This window comes from Seriola aureovittata, chromosome 21 (assembly GCF_021018895.1).
Source record: "Seriola aureovittata isolate HTS-2021-v1 ecotype China chromosome 21, ASM2101889v1, whole genome shotgun sequence".
In the NCBI taxonomy this organism is placed as follows: domain Eukaryota; kingdom Metazoa; phylum Chordata; class Actinopteri; order Carangiformes; family Carangidae; genus Seriola; species Seriola aureovittata.
This window is the reverse complement of record NC_079384.1, coordinates 15224643-15248305: the sequence shown is the minus strand read 5'-3', so window position 1 is coordinate 15248305 and position 23663 is coordinate 15224643. Positions and strand designations below refer to the sequence as shown.

Here is a 23663-nt window from a genome sequence, read left to right as displayed (position 1 = left end):
GAGTGGAGGAGTGGAACGTGTAACATAGAGAACGACTTATGTACAGAACATACAATGTACTACAGTTCTGCTAATTTGTGTGGTGTCTGTGAGTACGTGTATGTTTGAGGATGTTCAACAGAGCTCCGGAATGTGATGAGAGCTGCCGTCACTACACAGGATAAAACTCTGTACTTACACAGAGCAAATCTTTCTGTCTCCAGGAGAAAAAGATCCATTTTAATGCACCATGGAAAATAAATACTAAATAATGGTAATTGCCAATTGGCTTAACCCCCACCCCCCACATACTTGGACTGAGAGGGTTTGGAGAGAGGGTATATATACTAATACAGTGAAGTGATTTGAATCCCTCTACATAATCACTGAATCATATACAGTATATATACATTTTTCAATTTATACTTCCCCAATTCTTTTTTTCCAGTGTTAAATTATTTATAAAGAATGTAGATACAGTGGAGAGTGGAAATGTGAATATGATTGTATAAGTTGCTGAAACTGAAGTAAAAACTGAGTTAAAAAAAAATGCCAATTGCAATAATTTCTGTGAGCTCATGTCAGGTCACAGCAAACAACTTTCCAAAACCCAATGACATTAATGGCTGTTCTTCAGAAAGAAAAAGAACAGCAAAGTAAAAATGGGAGAAAGAAGAAGAAAATAATCAATGGGAGGACATTTGTGCTGGCACACATAAAAAAAGCTTCACACTTATGGAAAGAATATGTATGGAGGGTACAGCTGCTGTATTTTATTTTATCTGCATCATCCAAGTGTTGCACAAGGTGTGGAGATGTCTTTGTGAACTTCACACATATATTTTAGTCATGTGAATCAACCACTTCAAATGACATTGAAGTGGTGTTAATGAAATTTGAACATGTCTTTTACTAGTCTTATTAGGTGTAATTCCTCTTGAGATAACAGATAAAAAGGATGAATATTTACTTCCATCACTGAGAATAGCTTCTCTGAAATAATAAGAGGAAACTGGAGGCAAAGGGGAAGCTCAAGTAGGCTATAGAGAAATGGGGAAAAAAATAGTGGAGCAAATAAATGTGAGGCAATTTTGACTCTTTTGAAAGGGGGCTGAGCAGCTGCTACTTAAGGTGAAATCATGGTGGATGTGGATGAAATTAATGTGTGTGGATACACGTAGATGGGTGTATGTGTACTAATGTATATAGTGTACATGTTTGGATATGCATGATACACTGCACTATAATATGATACTCCTGCACTACAATATGTATGTATAAGTATATATTTCATGTCTTTCCTGATGCATTCACATATTGCTCCATCCTTATTACAATTATTATTTTATGTATTAAAACATGATTGGGGGTCATGCAGTAATATTATAATTCATTATGTAAATAAATGACAATGAGTCATACAAAAAGTACAATGATTAATACATTCATCAGTTAATCATTATAGCGAGATAAAAACAGCATTTACAAGTATCCTTCCATTATTCCTTTGCCAACAACACGAGTGCAAATGCGACATTTTAAAATAACATCCTAGTAGAATTTCCCCAGATACAATTTCTCTAAGATGCAGTCCAACTCACAAAACACCACAGCAAAGTCTTAATCACATCTCCTAATTCCTATCTGCGCTATTTTCCCAAGCGGTCTCTCCACCGTAACCTTTAGCAACTTGAATTCCTCAGCAGTTCTTTCAGCCGAGTCCCCCTTAAGACACGGTCAGACAAAGAGCTGTAGCCGATGTGAAGAAACGCTGTTGTGAGCCCACTGGGACATTATGATAAACTGCCTGTTTAAAAACATTGAGGAAGCTCAGCCCACTTTCAGCCCTTCTCCTTGACCCTCCTGCGCTGTCGCTGTCGAGCGAAGCGTAAATTATTTATCAGCTCTTCTCGCTCGCACAGAGAAGGGTCCACTTAATCCTCTCGCAGCAAAATTCAGTCAGCAGTATGTCGGGTAAGAAATGAGAACCAGGGGGTGAAATCAAATCTGCCCCCGGTCTTTACTCATTATCAGGCTCTCCTCTTGCTACAGTCGCCTGTAGGGACTTATTAACATGTCTGAAGTGTTCAAGAGCTTTGTCACTCAAGAGTGTTTAAAACCACGTTAATCTACACTGAATTACTTCACCAAGACCTCCTTAAACCCCAAACTACTGTGTCAAAGTAGGTTTCAAACTTCTTAAAGAGAATGATACAAAGCCACACAGGAATGATGCTGCTAATCCCTCCTCCTTTGTCATAACAGCAGTTAAAACACTCGTCTCCTGGATGAACCTGGGCCCCAAAACACATTTGTAAGCAGGAGTTTATGTGGTTGGATTGTTAATATCTTACATAAACCGTGCAACAGATCGAGTGTATGTAAGCGTTAACTATTCTACAGTGCTAGAAAGGCATATTGGCAGTTTAAGTAGTGACCGATTAAGTTGTCACCTACCAAAAGTGAACTGCATTGATTTCCCTGTGATGCTGATTGAATTCACTGCCATGCATATTGGCCCTTGTGTTAAGCTCTAAGACAAATGATCTCCACACAAGAGAAAATCTCAGTCCAATTTCAACCATAAATGGCATTAGCTGTCTCGACACAGCTCTGAATTCGAATGACTACAGCGGGATTAAGAATGTGTTTGATTTCTGATCCCGGTATCAAGCGGAGGACTTCATCCTGCCTTTGGTATTCTAAAACCAGAGATCAAGATGCGGCATTAATCTAAAATCGGAGGCTCAGGTGTCAGGATTTTTCAGTTCCTCCTCTATGGGCGTGGGAGTTGAAAGAGGGGTGATTTTGAAAGTACATCTGTGCATTCTTTCACCCCCCCCAACCCCTCGCCTTCTCCCTTGAAGCCGGAGAATATAATAGGACGCTGCCTGGAAGCTCCTCAAAGACCTGGGCCTGCTTTGATCTGTCCTCAAGGTGACACTCGCTTGCACAAATAGAGATGCACCCACCCAAACAAATGTATCACATTCTCATGCAAAAAACAAAGCACTGTTCATAATATGGACTTGGAGACTCCTGGACATATGCGCACAGAGAGGCAGGTTTCGGAGGAGTGCACCTGTCTCTTCCAGTCATTAACAATACAGAATGCTGTCATATCCATATGAAAATATAGTCACTGTGCCTGAATCCACCTCTTACCTAAACAGGCTCTAATAATCTAATGCAGAGAACACAGTCTGATGCAGACTTGGACTTATGACTCAGTCCCTGAAGCGTTCTTAGCACAGGTGTCAGTCTGAGTGATTGGCTCTAAACAAGGCCATGGTCTCAGCATGCTGCATGTCCTACAGCTGGGGACTCACTCAAATACAGAAGCTCATTAAAAGGGAATCTGTCGTGAGTCTGTTTGTTTGCTGCTTTTAAATGGTAGGAAGAGTGAGTTTAAGTGCAAGTTGTTAGTAGGAGGGTGGTTTTTTCTCTCCACATAACTGGATAAAGCAGTTTTTTTTTTTTTACCATATGGTTATTTAATTTGGACTTTAAATTAAGCTTCTAATTTGAATATAATCTGCAGTGTTTATAAACTGCAAGCGTGCGGATCACTGACCTGGTGTAGACGCCGTTCTTCCGGCAGAAAGAGTTCTTCACAGACAGCCGTCGGTTGTTGAGCTCCAGAGCAGGGAAACGTCCTTCATCCAGGCTGACCATGTCTCCGTGGGTCAGAGCGTTGCAGTTAGAATTGTTACCTGGACACACGTATAGAGACACTGTGTGACCACAGGCCAGACGAACAGGCAGGTTAGTGTCTGGGAGGACGAATGGAACTGAGTAATGCCCTTCTTTAAATGATTATTATTCCAAGACTTTAACAGGATAAACCTTGAGACTTGACTGTTTTTGTTTTCAAGTTTCATGCAGGTAAGTCCAAGTAAACTTTCCAGCACCTAAAGCAATAGTTCATCTTTCAGCTTTGGAAAATATGCTTATTCGCTTGCCCAGAGTTAGATGAAAAGATTAATAACACAAATATGTAGCCAGAACCAGCAGGTGGTTAGCTTAGCATCGCATAAAAACAGGGGCAACAGGGGGTACGGCTAGCTCTGGGTGTTAATTAGTGAGTCTTAGAGGTGCTGGTGCTGGAAGGTGGATTTTGTTACCTTCAGACTGAGCAAGGCTAGATGCGTCCCCCTGTTTCCAGTCTTTGTTAGCTAAGCCAACCGGCTGCTGGCTGTGGCCTTACTTTAACAGACACATGCGGTATGAGAGTGGTATCAGGCTTCTCATCTCACTCTCGGCAAGAACACAAATACACCAATTTCCCAAAATTATGAAGTACTGCATTTGAGTCTGACTCAAGACTTGCAGCTTTGTTTCTTAATAAAAACACATAATGAGATTTACTATTAAAAATGTGAAAGAAATAATAATAAATAAGAGATTGAAGCAATAAACCACAGATATGGAGTGCAAATGGAGAATTTACAGATTACACAATGTATTAAACATAGAATAGAGACTTTTCATCCAATATCTAATGACAGGACATTTCCTATCATATAACATTGCAAATCCAAGGCTAAAACTGACTCAATGACTCATTGAAAAGCATGTACAAAAATACCTCCGCATATGATAAATGAGTGTGCCTCTCTGTGTAAACACTGTCAGTGGATCACACATAAATGGGCAGTAAAGCAACTATTTTGCCTCGACTCTAAGTGTCCCTCATAAGTCATCAAACTGCTTGCCACACTGCTCTACAGTAGATTAATGTTTGGAGAGGCTGGCGCTCGCCACGTTACAGGTTAAAAACACTTTCAGTCATCCTAAGACTTATGGCGGACCAGGACCTCCGTGGTTGCTCCGGGGCTACTTGAGGTCAATTGGTGGTTACGCAAACACACAGAAACAGAAAGGCTGCTGGGTAGGTCCAGTCGCCTGGGCCAGATTCCTAGAGGGGGATATGCGAGGCTTTCAGAGTGGCTTTGTGTTGGAGTGAGAAGGAACCTCTTGTTTTTCCTGTCAGTCAGAGAGATGGGCAGTGACCCGCAGGGACCCCACTCCCTTCCCCTGCCTGGCAGCTAAACAGCCATTGCAGAAGTGCTGAGCTGAGGGAAATACCCGCTGATGTCAGAGCTGCACTGAATGGACAAGTATGCTCCCTACTCCCGCTTCCCTACTCCCTCTCCCTCCCTGCCTTTTTTGTTCCCTTGCTACTCAGTCAATTATCTGTTTCATTCAAAATCAGAACATAACCCTCGAACAAAAAAAAAAAAAAGTTAGCTCAAGTTCACTGCTCTGAATTTGAAAACTGCAAATCATCAAGTCGCCGCATTAAGTGTTAGAAAAAGTCAAGTCATCAGATTCGTGGCCCTCTGTGCCACTGGGTTAGAAGAAAGGTACGGGGCCTCTATAACTGTTAAATGCTCCATTTAATTGTGAAATTGTGTGCACTCACCTGATTCGGACTTCTTGGCATACTTTTTGCTCTGTCCCCTGATAATGAGGATGAAAACCAGCAGCAGGATAAAGATGAGCCCCACCAGAGCCACCACGACCAGGAACCACCACTCCTCGTAGAAGGGCGCCACTTTTTGAGCTGAATGAAACACGGAAAATTGGAATTCACTGTTGCTGAAAAAACATGTGGCCATATTTCTGTGATGTCTGAATGACCTTAGGGAATTTAATTTAGTCTGAAAATTAATGCAATTCAGTTTTTTTTAACAAACACATAAAAGCTCACCAGATATAGAAGGAGAGGGTAGACTCGGAGAGCCATAGCCGTAGTCGTTCACTCCAATTACCCGGAAGTCGTAACTGACCCCTTGCTTTAGGATGTCCATGTTGAACGTATGTAATGTTGCTTCCTTGGGGATGTCCTTGATTAAGATATCCCACAATCCCTCATCTGTAAGGGGTCAGAGGAGAATATGAAAGTTGCAAAACATTTAAACAATGTCAATATGTCTTTGTTAACAGGTTGTTTGTTTGTTTGATATAAGGCTCCGGTCTGGCTGGCAGCTCCCAGGGTAATTCATAATTCCTACAAATATTACACAATCCATCAATTTCACTGCTCCCGTAAAATTTACAGCAACCAAATCTACATCATAAACAGTGGCACAGCCATATTTCAAATGAAGCTATGTTAGATGGCTTACTGCTGGCTTTGGAAATTCTGTCAGAGACCATTTATTACACATCGCGGCTTGTAAACATCAGTGTAAGTTTGACTCTTTTAATGGGGTACACAAACATAAACAAGCACCAGAGTTCATCTGTCATGTTGCACAACTCTGGCAAAAGTTAGAGAAGCTGATGTAATTTGATCTGGAGACAAAAACAAGTCATCAAGTTATATGAGGCTGCAGAGAGTTATGGCCCTTGGCATACGCATTAGAGAAGATGAGGGGGAATGGGCCTGCGTGGGGCTGGTTTAACCATCTTCATTGTCCCCTGGGCACTGACCCGTAGCTATACATTATCCTCCAACAGCGCTCTTTCAAATCTAGAACAAAGTATCCCCCTCAATTTTCACTTAAAAGTCATGAAATACCCCCCCCCCCCGTGAGTCACCTACCATCCATCACCCTCTTAACCCTGCCCGATGTGTCAATCACAACTGAAACCGGATGCCAATTGTCTCAACTGCAGCATCTCGATCAATAATCCATTAAAATACCAGGGACACAGACACCGGGGCAGCAGATGTTGACACTTTATACCACTTTCCTTAATCAAACTATCAAGGTGGCATCAAGGCAAGGTCTAGAATTTCATGGCTGAAGTGGTGATCATCTGGTTTGTGTCCTTACGTAGCCGAGGCGCATACTCTACCTGAAGGTCTGGCCTCGATGACGTAGCGTGTGATGGGAGCGCGTCCTGGGTCCCCGCTGGTCCAGTGGATGGTCAGGGCTGAGCCATAGCGTGTGATAAATGGCTCTCCAGGGGGTCCCGGGGCTCCTGAGGAAGAATAATAAAGTGTTAGAGTAAAAGGTTAAAAACAAAACAAAACAAAAAAAAACAATAAATAAAAACATCAACATTGTCACTAAACAAACCTTCTCCTGGGCCGGTGGTGATATTGGCTTCCACCTCGGGCCCGTAGATGAAAGTCTTGGCCCGGATGCGGAAGTTATATGTGATGCCGTCGGCCAGGTCTTTGAGCTTCAGCCAGAGGGGCCCGCTCCCCTTCACGTCCACCGTCACTGTCTTACTGACGCCTGGGGGGGAGGGGGAGTGAAGACAGTCGGCACAGGCCACTGAAGACTCTAGACAAACACACCACATTTAGAGCAGGTCTTACACAGGCCAGGCAATGTGGGAGCACACTCGACACAGGCAAACACACACACACACGCGCGCACACACACACACACACGCAGTAATGGAATTAGTTGTGGGAATTGCATTTTGGCACTGTAGTCACATATTATTTATGATGACAGTAGAAGCTATGCAAAGGTTGCAATGACACATGAGCTGTTTAGGTCAAGGTGATGGTTAGCTTATAGCTCAAGAAAAATGCACACCACAAGATTATGACCACTCTGAGCTAAATTGATCTAAACAAAAGTCAAGTTTTAATTCATAATCCTAATCGATCTTGGAGTGTGCATGAATTATAGAAGCCAGCAGCCATTATAAGCAGAGAGAAGTCTAATAATAAAGGTAAGAATGAGGGCTTACCATCCACCGGTGTGCAGGGTTCATAGACCAGACGGTAACCCTCAATGATGCCGTTGGGGAAGGTGGGCTCGCCCCAGGACACATTGACCGAGGTGGTGGTCAGCTCACTGAAGTGAATGAAGCTGGGAGCACTGGGAGCTGGGAACATACACAGGTCAAAGGTCAAAAGATGCTTGGGTAACAGTCAGCAAGCTAGGTATGCATAAGGGGATTTGGAGGTTTTCCAGCATCTTCCAATATGTGTCTGCCTCAGTGCAGAGCCTGAAATAAAGGCTGGCTACAACTAAAGGCTAATCATATGGCAATGGGTTAGGATCACAGGCTTATATTTGAGTTAGCCTACATAATGTTTGTAAATACTTTATATTAATGCTGATTTTGAAGCTGTACAAAACAAGTTTGGACATATTTTCCACAAAAGACAATAAGTGCGCTCATTTGTTGAGAACTGACACTATTACTTGAAGTGGGCACATCATGGAACCGGCTTGACCCACCTACTGTAATCTCAACAAGACAACTTGTTAAGGTACTTAATAGCTGTGGAAGTCAATCAAAATCATCTAATAATGTGCTCTGGCTTTTTCTTTTCTTACAGCTGGTGTTTTCTTTCTGTGTTTGGGAAACTTGAAAAAGCGATTACTTTTCTCTCAGCCTTTCAAGTCTCTATCTGCAGATCTAAACTGCTGCTGCTGCTGCTGCTGCTGTTACTTTACAGATCCAGAGCTGCAGCTGTGACATAGTTTGTGCTGCAGCTTTCTAACTGAGTGATATTGGCTGAGACTGGCGAGCGGGTGTCCTCGTTCACCAGTTGAACTCCCTTGATTAGGTCAACGCCACATTTTTTGCTATACTGCATAGAGGTTAAAAGGCTTAAAAATACCATCTGACCCAGGTCATTCTAATTCACAATCACAATGGCTGCTCTCAGCCTCCAGGGCCCATTACAGCTGGCGGAGCTTGTGACACCGCTGTGCTCAAAAAACAGTTCGCCCTGTTGTCTTTAAACTTGTCGAGCAGGAGTCGAGACGCTCGCTGAAGACAATGTCTCTTTGTCTTCTAAAAAGATGGGATAGCTATTTCCATAGTGCTCCTCCCCTCCTCCCCTCCTCGCCCCCTTCCAGCTTGTCATCTGCTTCCTCCTCTCACGACACTGACCCACAAGGGAAAACCAAGAATCTGTGAATACCTTCTTTTTCTTCCTTCTTTACTGGTGCAGCACACAAAAGGCACCACAATTTTTAGAAAGAAAGAAAGATGGATAAAAGGAACAGGAGATGTTTGGGGGGGGGGGGGGGGGGGGGGGGGCTGTGTAGACATAGCATGCCTGTAGACAGAAAGCTTCCTCCAAGAATTTTCATATCATCTACTTTCCAGACAAAATAGGGCGATTCAGCGAATGAGTTCAGAGTGGGGTTTGCTGATTAGAAACTTATGCTCAGTGTGTGGCTCCGCTAACATCGTTTGGCATGCTGACAGCAACGATTAGCATCATCTTCACATCAAATTCTTTCCTCATGGTTGACTCATCCTCTTTGAAAAAACTCTCAGGGTTCTCCAAACTAACATCAGCACCACCACCACCACCACCGGCGCATAAATATGACAAATGAGTGAACATGGCTGTGCGCGCTCTAATTCATCCGCTCCACTCGTGTCATCCTGTTACCTCATTTGTCTTCAGCTTGTCTTGCTTTTCTCAGCACCTCTCCATCATAATACATTCATTCATTACATACAGAAATATTTGTTTTACTACATTGCTTGATTGCAACAGTTCTGACTGCTGGCACTCATTCACAGCGAATGAGGAATTGTGCATGTTTATTGGTATCTAGCGGTTCCATTTACCTGCTTGCTGCGTGCGGCCCCTGGTCGGTGGGCTGCGGGGGCCATCCCCAGCAGCATTGAAGGGGGCCACACTGATCATATAGGTGGTGTAACCAGTGAGGTTCTTCAGTTTCACCCCTCCCTCAGGCATGAACAGAGTGCGTAGCCGCTCTGTCTCATTCTTTCGCTGGAACTCCCAAAAGTAAACCTACATGGAATAAGAGAGGCATAAATAAATATTAATGCATGTCTGCAGATGCAGCTCAGGGACCACAACTATTTCTGCTTTTATAAAACTCAGTCCTATTCCAAACTCCCTTAAGGGAGACACGCAATTCCATTTTATTCCCTATAAATGTTTTCTTGAGCAACAAACATTTCATTGAGCAGCCCCTGTGGAAAAACGGGGTAGGCTAAAAGTGCAAAAATGTGCATTTAATGGTGATTAACATCACACACGTGGTCTCCCATGAACCACAAGAACATTTAAATATTTATATAATGATAAAAACAGAACACAATGTTGTTGCTTTATTAAGAAGTGAGCCCATAAAACGAGTGGCTCCTGGGCCCAGGAGGTCTTATGAAACGTGTTAATCAGACCTTGTAGCCCTGGATGTCTCCATTCTGTGCATCCACAGGTGGAGGGTCCCAGGTCACGTCCAGCTGGGTGGCTGTTGCGGACTGAATGGCCACATTCTGTGGTGGGGCGGTGGGTACTGTCGTCACACAAACACACCATAACCATACATTAAAAGAACAACTTCAGTGTCTGTTATCAGTAGTCTGGACAGCTAGCATCACCACGTTTCAAAGGAGATCATTTGAACACACGTGTTGCCAGGAGCGACTGCCATATGGAAAACGCCTAATCCACTTGCATTGAGGGTGGTGAGATAATTTTGCAAACTGTTGCTGATTGAAAGTACAGGAAGTGAACACACATACCTGCTTCTCCCACAAACACCTCCTGTGGTGGGCTGGTTGGCCCCTCGCCCACAGCGTTGTATACACTCATGCGGATCTCATAGCGCTTGTGTTTACTTAGCTCTGCAAGTAAAAAAGGGGGAAATAAAAAGTTAGGAATTACATTTAACACCAAAGTGTGAATTGCACTATTTAACCCCACTTTGGAGCAGCTACTCTTCTATCCACAGCAGTGCTTGTCATTGCTCTGTTGTTAACCAGTGAAGGTCAGTCACCTTCAGTCAGTCGTGCAAGGACATGATCCTTTACTAGCTTCCCATAACAATGAATTTCTATTGCTGGGTAAAAATGAGAGGAATTTCTACTTCGATTACAAAAAAAAGGTTATTCATACAGAAACACTGCAACGGTGTGGTTGCTGAATGGGTTGGAAGTATATAGCCATCTGTTTTTTTGGTGCTCATCCAAATAAGCAAACCAAGGAGTGTGCTGGACTCGGTGGGCTTGTGTACTCAGTGTCCAAGAATCTCTGTACACAAAGCGCTTCCACTGGCCCCAGTAGGAGTGTTTGTACCAATGCGATATGAATGTAAGCAGCCAAATGTTGTGTTAATTTGCTTGATACACTGCTTTTCCTGTATCACTGTTCAAGGCAGCAGAGTTACCTGAGACATATGGTAAGATTCAAGAAAAGGTAGCTTTTTTTTTTTTTTCTTTACCTAATTAGATTGTGGACTGAATCATTGAGTACACATTTGCATGTGTGTGTTTTTTGTGAGGCAGAGACAGAACAACACTTACTGTCCAACTCATACTGGGTTAGAGTCGAGTCACTCAGATTCCGGATGCTGTAGGGAGCTGAAAGAAAAGCAGAAAGAAAAAGCGATAAATATAAAAGAAAGTGAGAAGGAGGTAATGGAAACACAATAGTATTTGTGTCCAAAGTCTCATATTTTCATTGTTAGAAGGGCATCACTATAATCACAGTGATCATAGCTCTGAGTGAGCCCCAGAATGACTTCAACGAGGGTAAAATTACGGGCTGAGTTGCACAGAGCAGTAGAAACAGAGCAGCTCCTCAGTAAACCTAATAATAGCCTACAGTTGATAGCTACTGATCACAAGATGAAATGTTTTGCTGTGAAGTGTCAAGACCAGCGGGGCGATTTTGGGAAACAGAATTGGCATGTGTGAAAGTTTTTCCTTTGATGGAAATAATGGTGCTGCTGACACATAAAGACTGCGCAGGAATAATCAACCACGATGGAGTCTCATAATTGTGTGAAAGTGTTTCTGAGGTAAAAATACAGAAAAATGGTCCCTTTCAATAGACTCTTGCTGAATAAATTGCGATTTACGATTTATGCCTTTGGTTACTTTATTTAAACTCATAGCGTCACATTTCAAATCACATAATCTATATTTGCAATATATGCAACATAAAAACAGCTGAGCTAAGTGTATATGTCATACCACAAAATGTATTTGTGTGAGAAACCAACAGTGCGAGTGGGAGAATAATGCAGGTTGTTGCTGTAAATCCTCACCAGAGAGCTCAGCCCAGGTGGACACGCTGGTGATGGTGTGAACAGAGTAGCTACGGAGGCGGTCATACAGCAGCTCACGATATCGAACCCGAAAGCCCAGTAAGATTCCATTGATCTTCTCCTCAGAGGGGGGCTATAAAGGAAAATATGAGGGGTTGGGGGGGTGTGTTAAGGTTTGGTGTGGCAGATTCAGAGCTCCAGAAATAGTCTAACTGCACGAGTTTTTTACTTATAATGAGGTCATATCAATTTGATCATTTCACCTAAACAGGCATTTTACTTGTAAAATTCCACCTCATCACCCTGTGTTTTGTCTCTAACTGAAGACACTTACAGTAAGTGGAAAACACACACACACACACACACACACACACACACACACACACACACACTGAAAGAAAAACAAAATGCTCCACTAAGACTGAGCTCAACCACAGGTAAATAACACAGAGAAATCCCCCATGGTTGAACATGAGAGAGCAGGCCCGGAGGGCAGAAGCAGAGAGAGAGAAAACAAGTACCTCTCTATCTTTATAAACTCTACAAGTGTTCTCCATAAAAGTAAAATTGTGGCTTGGAGCCTCCTGTTTTCTTCTTTATGACCCGTTAATTCAGGTGTGAGTGTGGGAGAGTGTGTTTTTTATTACAGAGAGAAGAGGGTATGTGTTAAAGTACAGGCCTACCCCGTGTGCTGTCATGGTCTCTCATTGGAGGCCACTTTCTCAGAGCTTTTATTGTGGATTTTGGAAACAATGAAACATAAAAAATGAAAATAAAAAAATGACACTATCTCCTCTTACCTGCCAGCGGATCAGCACCGACGTCGTTGTGTGCGGCGTGACAGAGAGAATTGCGGGTGCTTCGTCGGGCGCTGAGGCGATAAAAGTGAGATAAATGAGCTAAATTGACCTGAAAATGTGCACAATTCAAGATGCTAAATCTATCCGTGTGCAGTGGCATTCATGGAGCATAAACACAACAAAAGCTACAACAGAACAGCCGTTGACAGATGAGTCAAAAAAAAGAATAAAATAGCAGCTGGAAAGATCAGCAGAGCAAACATCTCTTATGTTGGTTAAAGCCACACTGGGAAAACTTTGCCAAGGTTTTAATGCTGCCCTCTTGTCTCATGGTAACTGCAGATGGTGCGCACATGACATCACCAGCTGCCTTTGCCAGGAGTGTCTGCATCACAACAACAGGCTCCTTTCATCGTGATACAGAACAGAGGCATACCACCTTTGACTTGTTTTTTTTTTTTTACATTTGTGTTAATACTTGACCCAGAAACATCTCTATAAAGTATATGTGCATACAGTATATTTAAGATATTAAACAAACAGTACATAGAATTTAACCATTTACAGGAATAGTTAGACATTTTGGGAAATATGCTTATTCGCTGTTTGGACTATTTCTTGGCTACAGAGACTTCCTGAAGTGACACTGAAAGGTTATCATGAAACCACAGGAAGTCTCTGCACCCACCAACTAATAGTAACAATAACAATAACATGTCATTTTAAAAGATTAAACAAATGACATATAAGTGAGCTTAAGAGGTGTCTTTGGATACACTCAAGCTAGCTGTTTCCACCTTCTAACCTAGCCTTATATGTAGTTTACAGACAAGTTCTAACTCTTGGCAGTTGAGCAAACAGGAATATTTCAAATTTCCTTTAAGATCAAGATAATTAATTCATCCAATATTTAGAGTGTAAATACGGACGTTCGCTCTTACCGTCCTGTAGAGTCGTGATCGCTTCACTTTCCTCGCTGTACTCACTGTCCCCTATGTCATTGGTGGCTTTTACTCTGAACTGGTAGGATGTAAAGGGCTTCAGCCTTGGGGGATGGAGGCACAGGAGAACACATTAATCTTGATGATAAACTGCGGAGGTGGATCTTAAACCTCTTAAGCCACAGACGTCAACAGAGAAATTGTAGTCTTGCTGTGAGAGCTACAAGCTTTTCAAGCAAACTACAAGGCGTGTTTAAACCAACACCTGACTGCTGCATTTGCATAATATATACCTTAAGTGTTTTTGACTAGCTTACACCATTGTTTATGTTCTAAACCAGACTCAAATACCCTGGAAACATTATTCCATTTAAGGATAGTCTTGATTTGCCAACTATACTACAGCCAAGGGAATATTTAAGTGAATGTAGCACTGGGGACTGTGAGAATATTATCCTCTTCCTCTAAAGAGAACAAATAGAAATACAACTGGTGCAATAAAGGGGATGGAAATTAACCCTTGACTGTAACTAGAAGCTGTTAACTGATAACTACTGTACCTGGATACTATGTAGGAGGTGGCCTCGTGGTTGACAGAGGCAGAGTGGACTGTCCAGTTGTTCTCTGGTAACTCTCTGAGCTGCACCGTGTAGTAACGCACAGGGGACAGGCCGTCACTGCCCGGCTCCCACGACAGCAACACTTGGCGGGCCTGAACATCCTTCTGAGGCACCATGGGACGGCTGGTGGGCTGGGGACGAGCTGGGAGGACGGACAAACAGACAGACAGAAGCACACACATTGAGACATTAAGAGAGAGGTTTGATTGAAGAAATGGGAAATGGATGTTACAAAGCTGGAATTAAAACAAGGATGGAAACATGAGAAAAAGAATTAGCGCTCCTATAAATGCTTTTGAAAGAAATACACTTTTACTTATTGCTTTCTGCTCGCTCTCATTTGCATGAGCTATGTTCCACAGATGAGGGGGAAAAAAAGCGCAATAGTGATGAACGAAAAGTAGCTGAGAAATGAAAGTTGCAGAGTAAACAATCTGCAACATGCCCTGAGGGAAGCAGATGGACTGATTTCATTCTCATAACTGCACCAGAGTGCTTCCGATAAACACCCAAAGGGCACAAACACTCCTTTAGAAAACACATCTGCTTGCTGGACTGTTAACTGGAAGTGAACTAAGTGCAATGAAGGCTTAACACAGCTCCCTACAAGTTGTGTTTTTTACGCAGATCACACACCTGTGTCCGCCCTCAGAATCATGTACACAACTGTAAGTGTGTTTCCTGTTTGCTAGTGATCAACAAATTATACTTCAATCACGTTTTAAAATACCACTTCACTCTACAAAACACCACCGTGAGATAATGTTGTTTTTTTTTTTGTGGTTGTATAATCATCAGCCTCGCATCCAGCTCTCTAATCTGTTATTTAAATGTAACCGTATTCAGTCAGTTCTGGTTACCTCTTTTCTCCGTGGTGACCACCAGCGCCTCGGCAGCCTCCCCCCAGCCCTTCCTCGTCTGCGCTGTGATGCGGAACACGTAGATGGACTCCGGCTTGAGGTTGGTCACCGTGTACTGGCGAGCACTGGGGCTCAGCACGTCGACCGTGGCCGCGTTGCTATTGGTCGAGTTGAGGTGGTATGTGATCTGGTAGGCTGGAGAGAAGATGGGGACAAACAATCTTATTTGGAGGTGTCATACGCAGCTCAGTGGTAAATTAAATCTACAGGAGAGGAAAAAAGAAAAGTATTTCAGGCATTTGAAACATTCGTTGTTTGTGTTGGTTTTCCTAACAATGAGAGGAAGCGCAAACTGTGCAGCGAGCAGCTTCGTCTCCTCTGCAGTTATTCCATTAGCATCTGCTCCTGCATGCTGCTGTGTGGGTCTGTCATATTATGCGGTTTAAAACAAATTATCTGACAGATGTATAATGAATCAAACGCTCACAAGGAAATCCCCTATTAGCTAACAAGAGAATCCAACTCCCTTTACAGCAAAGCTGGAAAATAACACCATTTGATTTCCCCCAGCTAATATTGTGTAGCCCATCAAGTTGAAAAAAACATTACAAAAGTATGTTGAGAGTCATCAGGAATGACACCTGTGGGCCTAATGTTCTATTAAATCTAAACAAATTAGCTTATTTGTGCAGTATTTGGTAGTTTCCAGCTTATTTACTCGCACTACAAACCATGAGATTTTCTTCTTGTAAAATTTCAATGAATAAAACTGAACAAGAAATGGAAATGATCCTGTGCTGTATATTACTAACCAAGTATAATGCCATTGGGCTGAGAGGGGGACTGCCAAATAAGCCGGACTGAGGTGGTGCGCACTTCAGGGAATAGGATACCAACCGGAGGTCCAGGCACTGCAGGAAAGCAAAAAGACATATGCAACTCAGAACTCAAAAATCATATCAAACTGATATACACACTTACTTTTTCACCATTTAAGGTGAATAAATTACAGTACGTTTCCGTCGCAAAGGAAAGATCACCAATATGAAAACAAAAATCTACTTTCCATAAAGCTATGATTTATTAAGGCTCTTGGACTGGAAGAATAAAGCATAGGTTTGCATTTTTTAATGTAATTTCAAAGGAAAAATCATCACTATACCCCTGCTGTCAAGTATATCCATATTTTGCCATACTGTAATGAAGCTATTTCACTGCTCGGTGTTGCCCTACCATCATCCAAAGTCCTCTCCAGGATGGGTGGAGAACTGGGGCGCCCATCTCCAATCCGTGTGAAAGCCAGAACCTGGATCTCATAGAGAACATATTTCCCCAGACCGCTCAGCTGGACACTGTGGGTGGCGTTCCCCTCCACGGACCAGAAGTGGACTGCGCTGTCAGAGTCCTTCTCTTTGTACACGACCTGATCACCAGTGAGGAGACAGGACATGAAGAGAAATTGGAATTTGGAAATCAAGCACAGGAGAAATGGCCTTGCGTACTGTCACCCTGCTGCTTTGTACGCTGCCTAAAAATAGCCGGCATTGCTAAGAAAAACTAATTAGATTTTTCTTTGACTGCTCAGTAAATAAACAGTGCATAACTGAAAAAAACATAAAAAGCACAGGCAGACCTTGTAGCCCAGAATGAGACCATTTCTGTCTGGCTCAGGAACTTCAAACCAGCGCACCAGGATACTGCTGGAGGTTGTGGCGAAGGCAGACACATTGGTGGGTCCACAGGAGGGGACTGGAAAACAAAGAGAGTAGAGAGGTGAAAACATTATGCCCTGAACGGCCCATTGTAATTCATATATTAATAAAAATTAATTTGACACGCTCCCTCCTGTGTGTGTGAATATGTAGGCGTACGACAAGAGAGGCAGTTTGAGTGATCTGCTATGGTTTTATCATTTGTGTTTGCACATAGCCTCTGATATCCTGGTATACCCTCCAGGGCATGCAAAAAAAAAAAAAGACTAAAGAATAGGCCTTTTCTCTTCCTTGGCACTCATCCCTGGACATAATGCGCTGATTCCTAAGAATTTGCTGGAGTGAGTGGAAAAAAAGAAAAAAAAAGGAGCACAAGGAATTCCACATTCAAGTCCATGTGTTCTCAATTTCCTCAGACTCCTTCCATTCCTCACGACCCTACGTCTGTTGAGGAGGGAAAAGAACTAGAATCTAAAATAGAAGTAGGCTGCTAAAAGGGAATAGGAAACAGTCTGCACACAAATGAATTTAACATATGGCAAAGTGTAAACTGTGACTGTGCGTTTGCCACGTCTGATATGACTAATAATGTAGATATTCATCACAGATTTTGCAAAAACAGTGTTAGAAAAGTAGCCTTGCTGCTTTCGTTTGGACAAAATCAATGAAAATATGGCACTCGTAGAGAAATGTGTGTGCTGCTGTGAGTTGGTTTTAAGTGTAAAACAAACACCTTGGTTATAATAAATCCTAATTTTATAGCCGTGTCTTGACAAGAACTTGGCAATTGGCAACAAGAAACTAAATTGCTTTTGAGTAATTAAGCCAGCAGTGCCGTGTTTTTTGTGATGCTAGTAATGTCGTGCAGTTTGCTTTTTACTCTAGAGCTCACATTGATCATCCGACAGGACGAGCAGTGTTTTTCATCGAGGGTGGCAGAAGAGGGAACTAACTCACCGGACTCCCTGGTCCTGCCTCTGACCGGCTGGCTCCAGGGTCCCATCCCGATGCCGTTGACAGCCTGGACCCTGACCTCGTACTCCGTCCACTCCTCCAGGTCCTCGATGGTGAACTCTCTCTCCAGACGATCAGCAATGACGTGGGTGAGCGCGCGGCCCTGTGAGCCCGCACGGGAGTACTGGACTCTGTAGCCCACCTGCTCTGCATTCCCGTTGTATTCCCATTCAGGCAAAGGCTGGGCAGATGAACAGAGAGAGGAGATAGGGAGGACAAAAAAGTGGGTCAAAACAAGCCAGATTCAAGCCAATGGATATGCACAGAAGAAGCAGATTCCTATTTACCATCCATCGTAGCCAGAGGCTGGTCTCACTGGCGGTGCGTAGGGTGACGTTGGCAGGGGCCATGTCTGGAGGAGCAGGTAGGGTCTGGATCCTTCTGGAGGGCTGGCTCGGGGGACTGGTGCCCACTATGTTCACCTGACGCATACGGAACCTGGCGTTTGGAGTTTAACATTATTATTATAATGCAACTCCTGCAAAAAGGATGGTTTAATTTGAAGTGAAATCACAGCGCAGGATCTGGCAAATCAAAATGAATTCCCAGCCTTATCGCAGTGGTTGCAGTGTGCATCCTCTTATTGCATTTGAACTGAGATCACAGCACTGAATATGAATACAGTGTAAATATGCTGAGAGGGTAGTTTATTTGTGTTTCTGTCTGAATATGTAAAAAAAAAGAAGAAAAAAAAAGTGAGCGTTTAACTGCAGTGAAATGTAAAGTGGCAGCACTGATGCTGGAAGGATGAGAACTATAGCTGCTGTGGGTCTTTGGGGATTGGCTCTGTGAAATGTTAATTGGTTATATTGAATGTGATCGTGGAAAAAAAAACAAGCAGACTGCAGACTGAGATAAAGATCATGTGCACACTGTAAAATAATTTTAAAAACACACTAGCTGTAACAAGCTTGTATCCAAATCAAAGGGAAACAGAATAAGATAAGCTCCTGGGATAAGCTGAAATTAGCCGAGATCCTGAAGCGCACATGCACCTTATCTGTTGTTTGTCAGAAGCTGCACAAGCTTAATTTCCATGTTATCCGACAAGGAATATATACTGGAAAAATCACGTGCAGGTTCATCCCTAATAAGACTATTCTGTGCTATAGTTGCTGTGTATTAACGTCCAGTGAGAGCAGATTGAATCTGCATGTGTTTTGGGCTGTTTTTCTGGTCTGTGCGTTGAGCTGCATGTGTACTATTTGCTGCTGTGGTCCTCTGCATATATTAACTTTTTTTTAGTGTAACTGGCCTGGGAAAACTGATGGAAATTAGACATCTAGGCTATGTCTGGTCTCATTGTTTGTTTGTTTTTGTTACATTCAGATGCTCATTGAAGATTTAATGAAGCAGATACAGTTCCCAGCAGGCTACCTGTAGAAGGTGTATGGGTTGAGACCTGGCACTTCTAAGGAGCGAGCTTCGGGTTCGTTGGACACCTGGTGGACCATCACCCAGTCCTCATTTTCTCCGACCACACCCACCTGAGCCCAAGACAAACAAAAAGCATGATAAATACCTTCAACAATGAGCAAAACTGTCCATCTAAAGGGAGTCCATGAGATCTCTGTTCAATCTTGGAATCATATCATCAATCCAAAATAAGCAACATGACTCTAAAAGCAGCAACACATGATTAACTTCAGCTCTGGATTAAATCTGCCTCACCTGTGCCTCCACCTGCCAACGGGAAATGGAAGTCTTGCCATCATATCCAGGTTTGAACTGCAGGGTGACAGAGCGCGGGCCGATGTTGGAAATTGCCATGTTGGTAGGAGGGCCGGGAAGCTCTGTGAAGAAGCAGGGAGGGAAAAAAACTCAAAGTTTGATAAAGAGAAAACGACTGAGGGAACAAATAACTGACACTACCGTGGGTTTATTTTGTCTCACACAGGGTGGTTTTAGTTTGGAGGCTTTCACATGGGAAAATCCATCTACCACACCGCCCCCCTGTGGCCGTACAGATACTGCACACAGAGACATTTCTCAGCGACCTCACTTAATTCCCTCCCTCGTGCTCCCAACTTCAGCTAAGACAGCAAAGCAGATCAGATTTGGAAAAAAAAGATGCTTACACAGTACACAGGCAGAGACATTGCCATGAATGTCAATTACACTGCAGTTATCTGGAGATACGATTCAATCTGATATCCCACTGTTTACACTTGAGCTGAGTAAACAATAAGAATGGATTGTTCCCTGGAAATCCTGGAGGGGAGACAAATCTGAAAATGGTGAATTCAAAGAACAGCAGGAGGGCAATTTTGTGTACATGAATATCATTGCTTGTTTGTGTGTGCATGTTGGAATGTTTTTGCCTGTCTAGGTAGATATGTATGAGGAGGTGTCACTGCATTAAATATTTCATTCTTCGTGTTTTTCTTTTTTTTTCTCCAATAATGCTTCCCTCGAGATAAACATTAAGCCTACCATAACATATTCCCATTCCAAAGCACAATATAGTTTACATAAATCCTGGATGAAGATATTAACGTCAAACCGTGGCATATTGGAGTGCGGACAGTGGCCTAATATTAAAAAGATATAATCACTCCCAAGGGGCATAGTCAGCAATTTTTCCAAGATTGCTTAAATGCGGGTGTATTCAACCCGTAATGAAATGCAGATTATATGCATTGTGGTGAAATTACCACCCTTAAACTATTTGCATGACTGATTACTGAGGTGGCTTTCAGCTGGATCGTTGCGGTGCAGTTGCAGGCATGTAGGCGTTTTCTTTACACATATACAATGTGATTAATCACCATTCTGGTGACTTTAACTGCAGCTCTAAAGCCTGCTCTCAAATGATCAGCCTGTCCTTGCACAGGTTTCACACAAGTCCAGGCTCTAATCGTTGACATGGGCACTGTATTTCTGTTACACAATGTTGCAAATATGAAATCATTAAACGCTGTAATCGTCCTTCGTGCTCTCTTGGGAGCTGTTATTTTGTGGATGAGGCTGCAGATATGTGCATTGGTGAGGTCCATGTCCCAGCTGAGGTGACTGGGGTCTGATTTCATTGTGTCTGGCGCCAGACAGCACAAAGTGTGCTCACTGAGTTCAATGTGAAACAGTAAATATACAGGACTGGGTAGTTTAATAAAGGTTCCCTTGCTATTATATTAAAAATTGACCCTTATGATGTCATCAGGGTTATGTTGGCTTGGGTTTGAGACTTAACAATTTTAACTGAAGGCTTGCATTACAAACTAGAGATGTGGAGCTTTAAAGAGGGCATTTACTAGTCAGAGGTCCTAATAAAATAAGTGCATTTTGGGAAACGTAGGCTCCTGTGTTTTTTTTTTTTTTTTTTAGCTTGACCCATACTTGGAACTAAAAGGCAGGATATCTTGGTGTCATTTGCTTCAAATTTTATAATGCTTTTTAAATCCATCTCTCACAAGTCCCATGACTTTGTGGAAGTGCAATACTAAATCTGTGAAGCACTGCTCTCAGTGGAAAATAATGCAAAGCGTTGATAGCGAGGTCTCTGGAATATGCAGACAGAATAACCGGGAGACACTGTGTCTGGAAAGAGATGTCAAAATTGTTTTTCACACACAAAGTTTTAGTGCTGTGAGCACCCCAAAATGAGATTTCATTACTGAGGTGGAGGCAGATATCTCTAGGGGTAAGTGAGAAAGTATTATGTAATTTGGGTGTACCGATCCTTGCGCATCTGCACTGATTGGTTGGTCACTGACCTGGCGGGACGCCAGAGGAGATGGTGGAGGAGGACTGCTGGCCTTGGCCCTTAGAGGTCATGCCTGCCACTTCAATGGTGTAGGTGGTGAGAGCGGTGAGTCCGGTGACCCTGTGCTCTAAGGTGACACTTGGCAGGTAGTGGGTGACTCTGGTGTTTGTTCGGTTGTACTCCTCCCACGAAATGCGATAACCTGGAGAGCAGCAGAGGGGGGTTCACAGCAGTTTTTACTACAATAGCAACTCTCAGCTCACACGCTATGGGGCAAGCTAACAAAAAATGTAAATAAACTCCATCAAAAATTGAATATAGCATATTAAATCAGTCTGTGATTATACCTCCCTGCACACACATCCGCCGCCCACTCCCATCCACACACACACACACACAGACACACACACACACACACACACACACACACACACACACACACACACACACACACACACACACACACACTCACCCTCTCAAAGTTAATGCAATTTGCTCCTTGGCCAGCAGCTCTTTTCATGTGATTGCATAAGGCATTAGGAAGCATTTCTTGCCAAATCAATAATTTCACATGGCATGTCAGTGTTTGTCTCCTGGGAATGTGCAGCACATCAAAATGTTTTTGGAAGAACACTTTACAATATGCCGCTAAATCTCAACCTCGGTAAACACTCGAATTTTAATGTTACTGGTTCGCATTTCTTTCTCTAATTTACTTTCTTCATTTATATTTTTATACAGTATAATATTTGAGACACACAGCTCTAATTGTTCCTTATGTATGAAGAAAGAGATGATGTATAACACAAAACCAAAGCCAAAGATCTCTTTGTTACATTCAGGTACACTACTATTATCAACAGAAACAGGTTTAATAGTCTCCCTGAAGAGGTTTGTTTGTTATGTAATCTGGATAAGACTTTATACAGTTTGATGGTTGAAGGGCTATACTAAGAGAGCCTTTTTTTATTACAGATTTATTGTGCAGAGCTCGGGAAAGGAGAGAGTGTTTCCCCACCTCTGCTGTGGTATATTTGGTGCATTATAAGCTCATGTAGCCTTGGTAGTAGAATCTACATGACCCAAATAAAATAAACAACAAATAATAAAGTAGAAATCCTACGGGTACACAACTTACGAGCTACCATGTGCTGGGATCACTAAATGAGGTCAAGTAGCTGTTACAAAGCTAAGTACAACAAATCTTCCAGACTCAGCTCCTGCCTGGTGTGATTGTTATTCTTGCCTTTCCTGCCTCATTACAGGTATATTTTAAGAGTGAAGCGAATGTACCTGTGAGAACTCCATTCTTCTCGCTGGGCTCACTCCAGCTGACTTTGAGTGAGGTGTCCAAGATCTCGGTGAAACTCAGGTGACCCACAGCACCGGGGGCTGGACGGGGAGAAATAAGAATAATGAGCAATGGGCCAATGGGCATTTGATCCACTCTACATACAGTTAGAGCTCATTACTGATCAGCTCATATACTGGACTTAGACTATAGTATAACAGCATTTGCATTTTAAATGTGTCTATAACAAAATTAGAAAAACAAGGTAATTGCTGAAAAGTGTCTGATGACAAGTTGAAGAAAATTAAAGTTTTTAAAACTCAACCAATAATCTTTAAGGGAACTTAAGTCCCAATTACGATGATGATCCTAGATGGATGTAGAGTATACTCATTCATTAGCACTTCTCTACAATTTTGTTCTGCATGAATAATAGATCTTGCCCAAAGGATGTGTCACTGGGAGATGCTCGTGTCCCCTTTGCCACCGCAGGAGAGAGAAAACTGTGGTAGGAAAAGTCACTTACTGTCCTCGTGTGTCCTTAGTGCTCTGGGCGGGCTGCGGGGGCCATCTCCGGGCGTAGTGAAACACAGCACAGAGGTGTAATACTCAGTGAACTTCTTCAGACCTGTCACATATCCCACGTGGACGCTGTCCTGGAAGTTCGGTCGCACTGTTACCATAGTAACTTGTTCGTCTTTACCAGGTTCCCAGGCCAGCAACTAGCACAGACAAACAAAAAAAAAAGTGTGAAGAAAATTACCCAGACAGTTGGAAATG

At 42.8% G+C, this 23663-nt stretch overlaps 1 protein-coding gene across 6 annotated transcripts in view; it reads right to left on the bottom strand.

Annotated features, from left to right (window-relative positions):
• sdk2b (sidekick cell adhesion molecule 2b) overlaps window positions 1–23663 on the bottom strand; it is a 267664-nt gene that overhangs the window by 10092 nt on the left and 233909 nt on the right. For 2 of the 6 annotated variants that reach the window (XM_056365696.1, XM_056365699.1), the window contains exons 19-43: window positions 23410–23605; window positions 22886–22984; window positions 21603–21794; window positions 19561–19682; window positions 19267–19376; window positions 18177–18327; window positions 17833–18070; window positions 16797–16912; window positions 16397–16586; window positions 15976–16074; window positions 15164–15358; window positions 14244–14445; window positions 13684–13787; window positions 12743–12813; window positions 11943–12075; window positions 11197–11253; window positions 10417–10518; window positions 10072–10187; window positions 9490–9676; window positions 7639–7776; window positions 7011–7220; window positions 6787–6912; window positions 5693–5857; window positions 5405–5545; window positions 3554–3713 (exon numbers count right to left, since the gene is read on the bottom strand). In XM_056365696.1, coding sequence (XP_056221671.1) covers window positions 3554–3713; window positions 5405–5545; window positions 5693–5857; window positions 6787–6912; window positions 7011–7220; window positions 7639–7776; window positions 9490–9676; window positions 10072–10187; window positions 10417–10518; window positions 11197–11253; window positions 11943–12075; window positions 12743–12813; window positions 13684–13787; window positions 14244–14445; window positions 15164–15358; window positions 15976–16074; window positions 16397–16586; window positions 16797–16912; window positions 17833–18070; window positions 18177–18327; window positions 19267–19376; window positions 19561–19682; window positions 21603–21794; window positions 22886–22984; window positions 23410–23605 — 3620 coding nt within the window. The remainder of the gene's footprint in view (window positions 1–3553; window positions 3714–5404; window positions 5546–5692; window positions 5858–6786; window positions 6913–7010; window positions 7221–7638; window positions 7777–9489; window positions 9677–10071; window positions 10188–10416; window positions 10519–11196; window positions 11254–11942; window positions 12076–12742; window positions 12814–13683; window positions 13788–14243; window positions 14446–15163; window positions 15359–15975; window positions 16075–16396; window positions 16587–16796; window positions 16913–17832; window positions 18071–18176; window positions 18328–19266; window positions 19377–19560; window positions 19683–21602; window positions 21795–22885; window positions 22985–23409; window positions 23606–23663) is intronic. The other 4 variants (XM_056365697.1, XM_056365700.1, XM_056365698.1 and 1 more) reach the window with 3 other exon arrangements.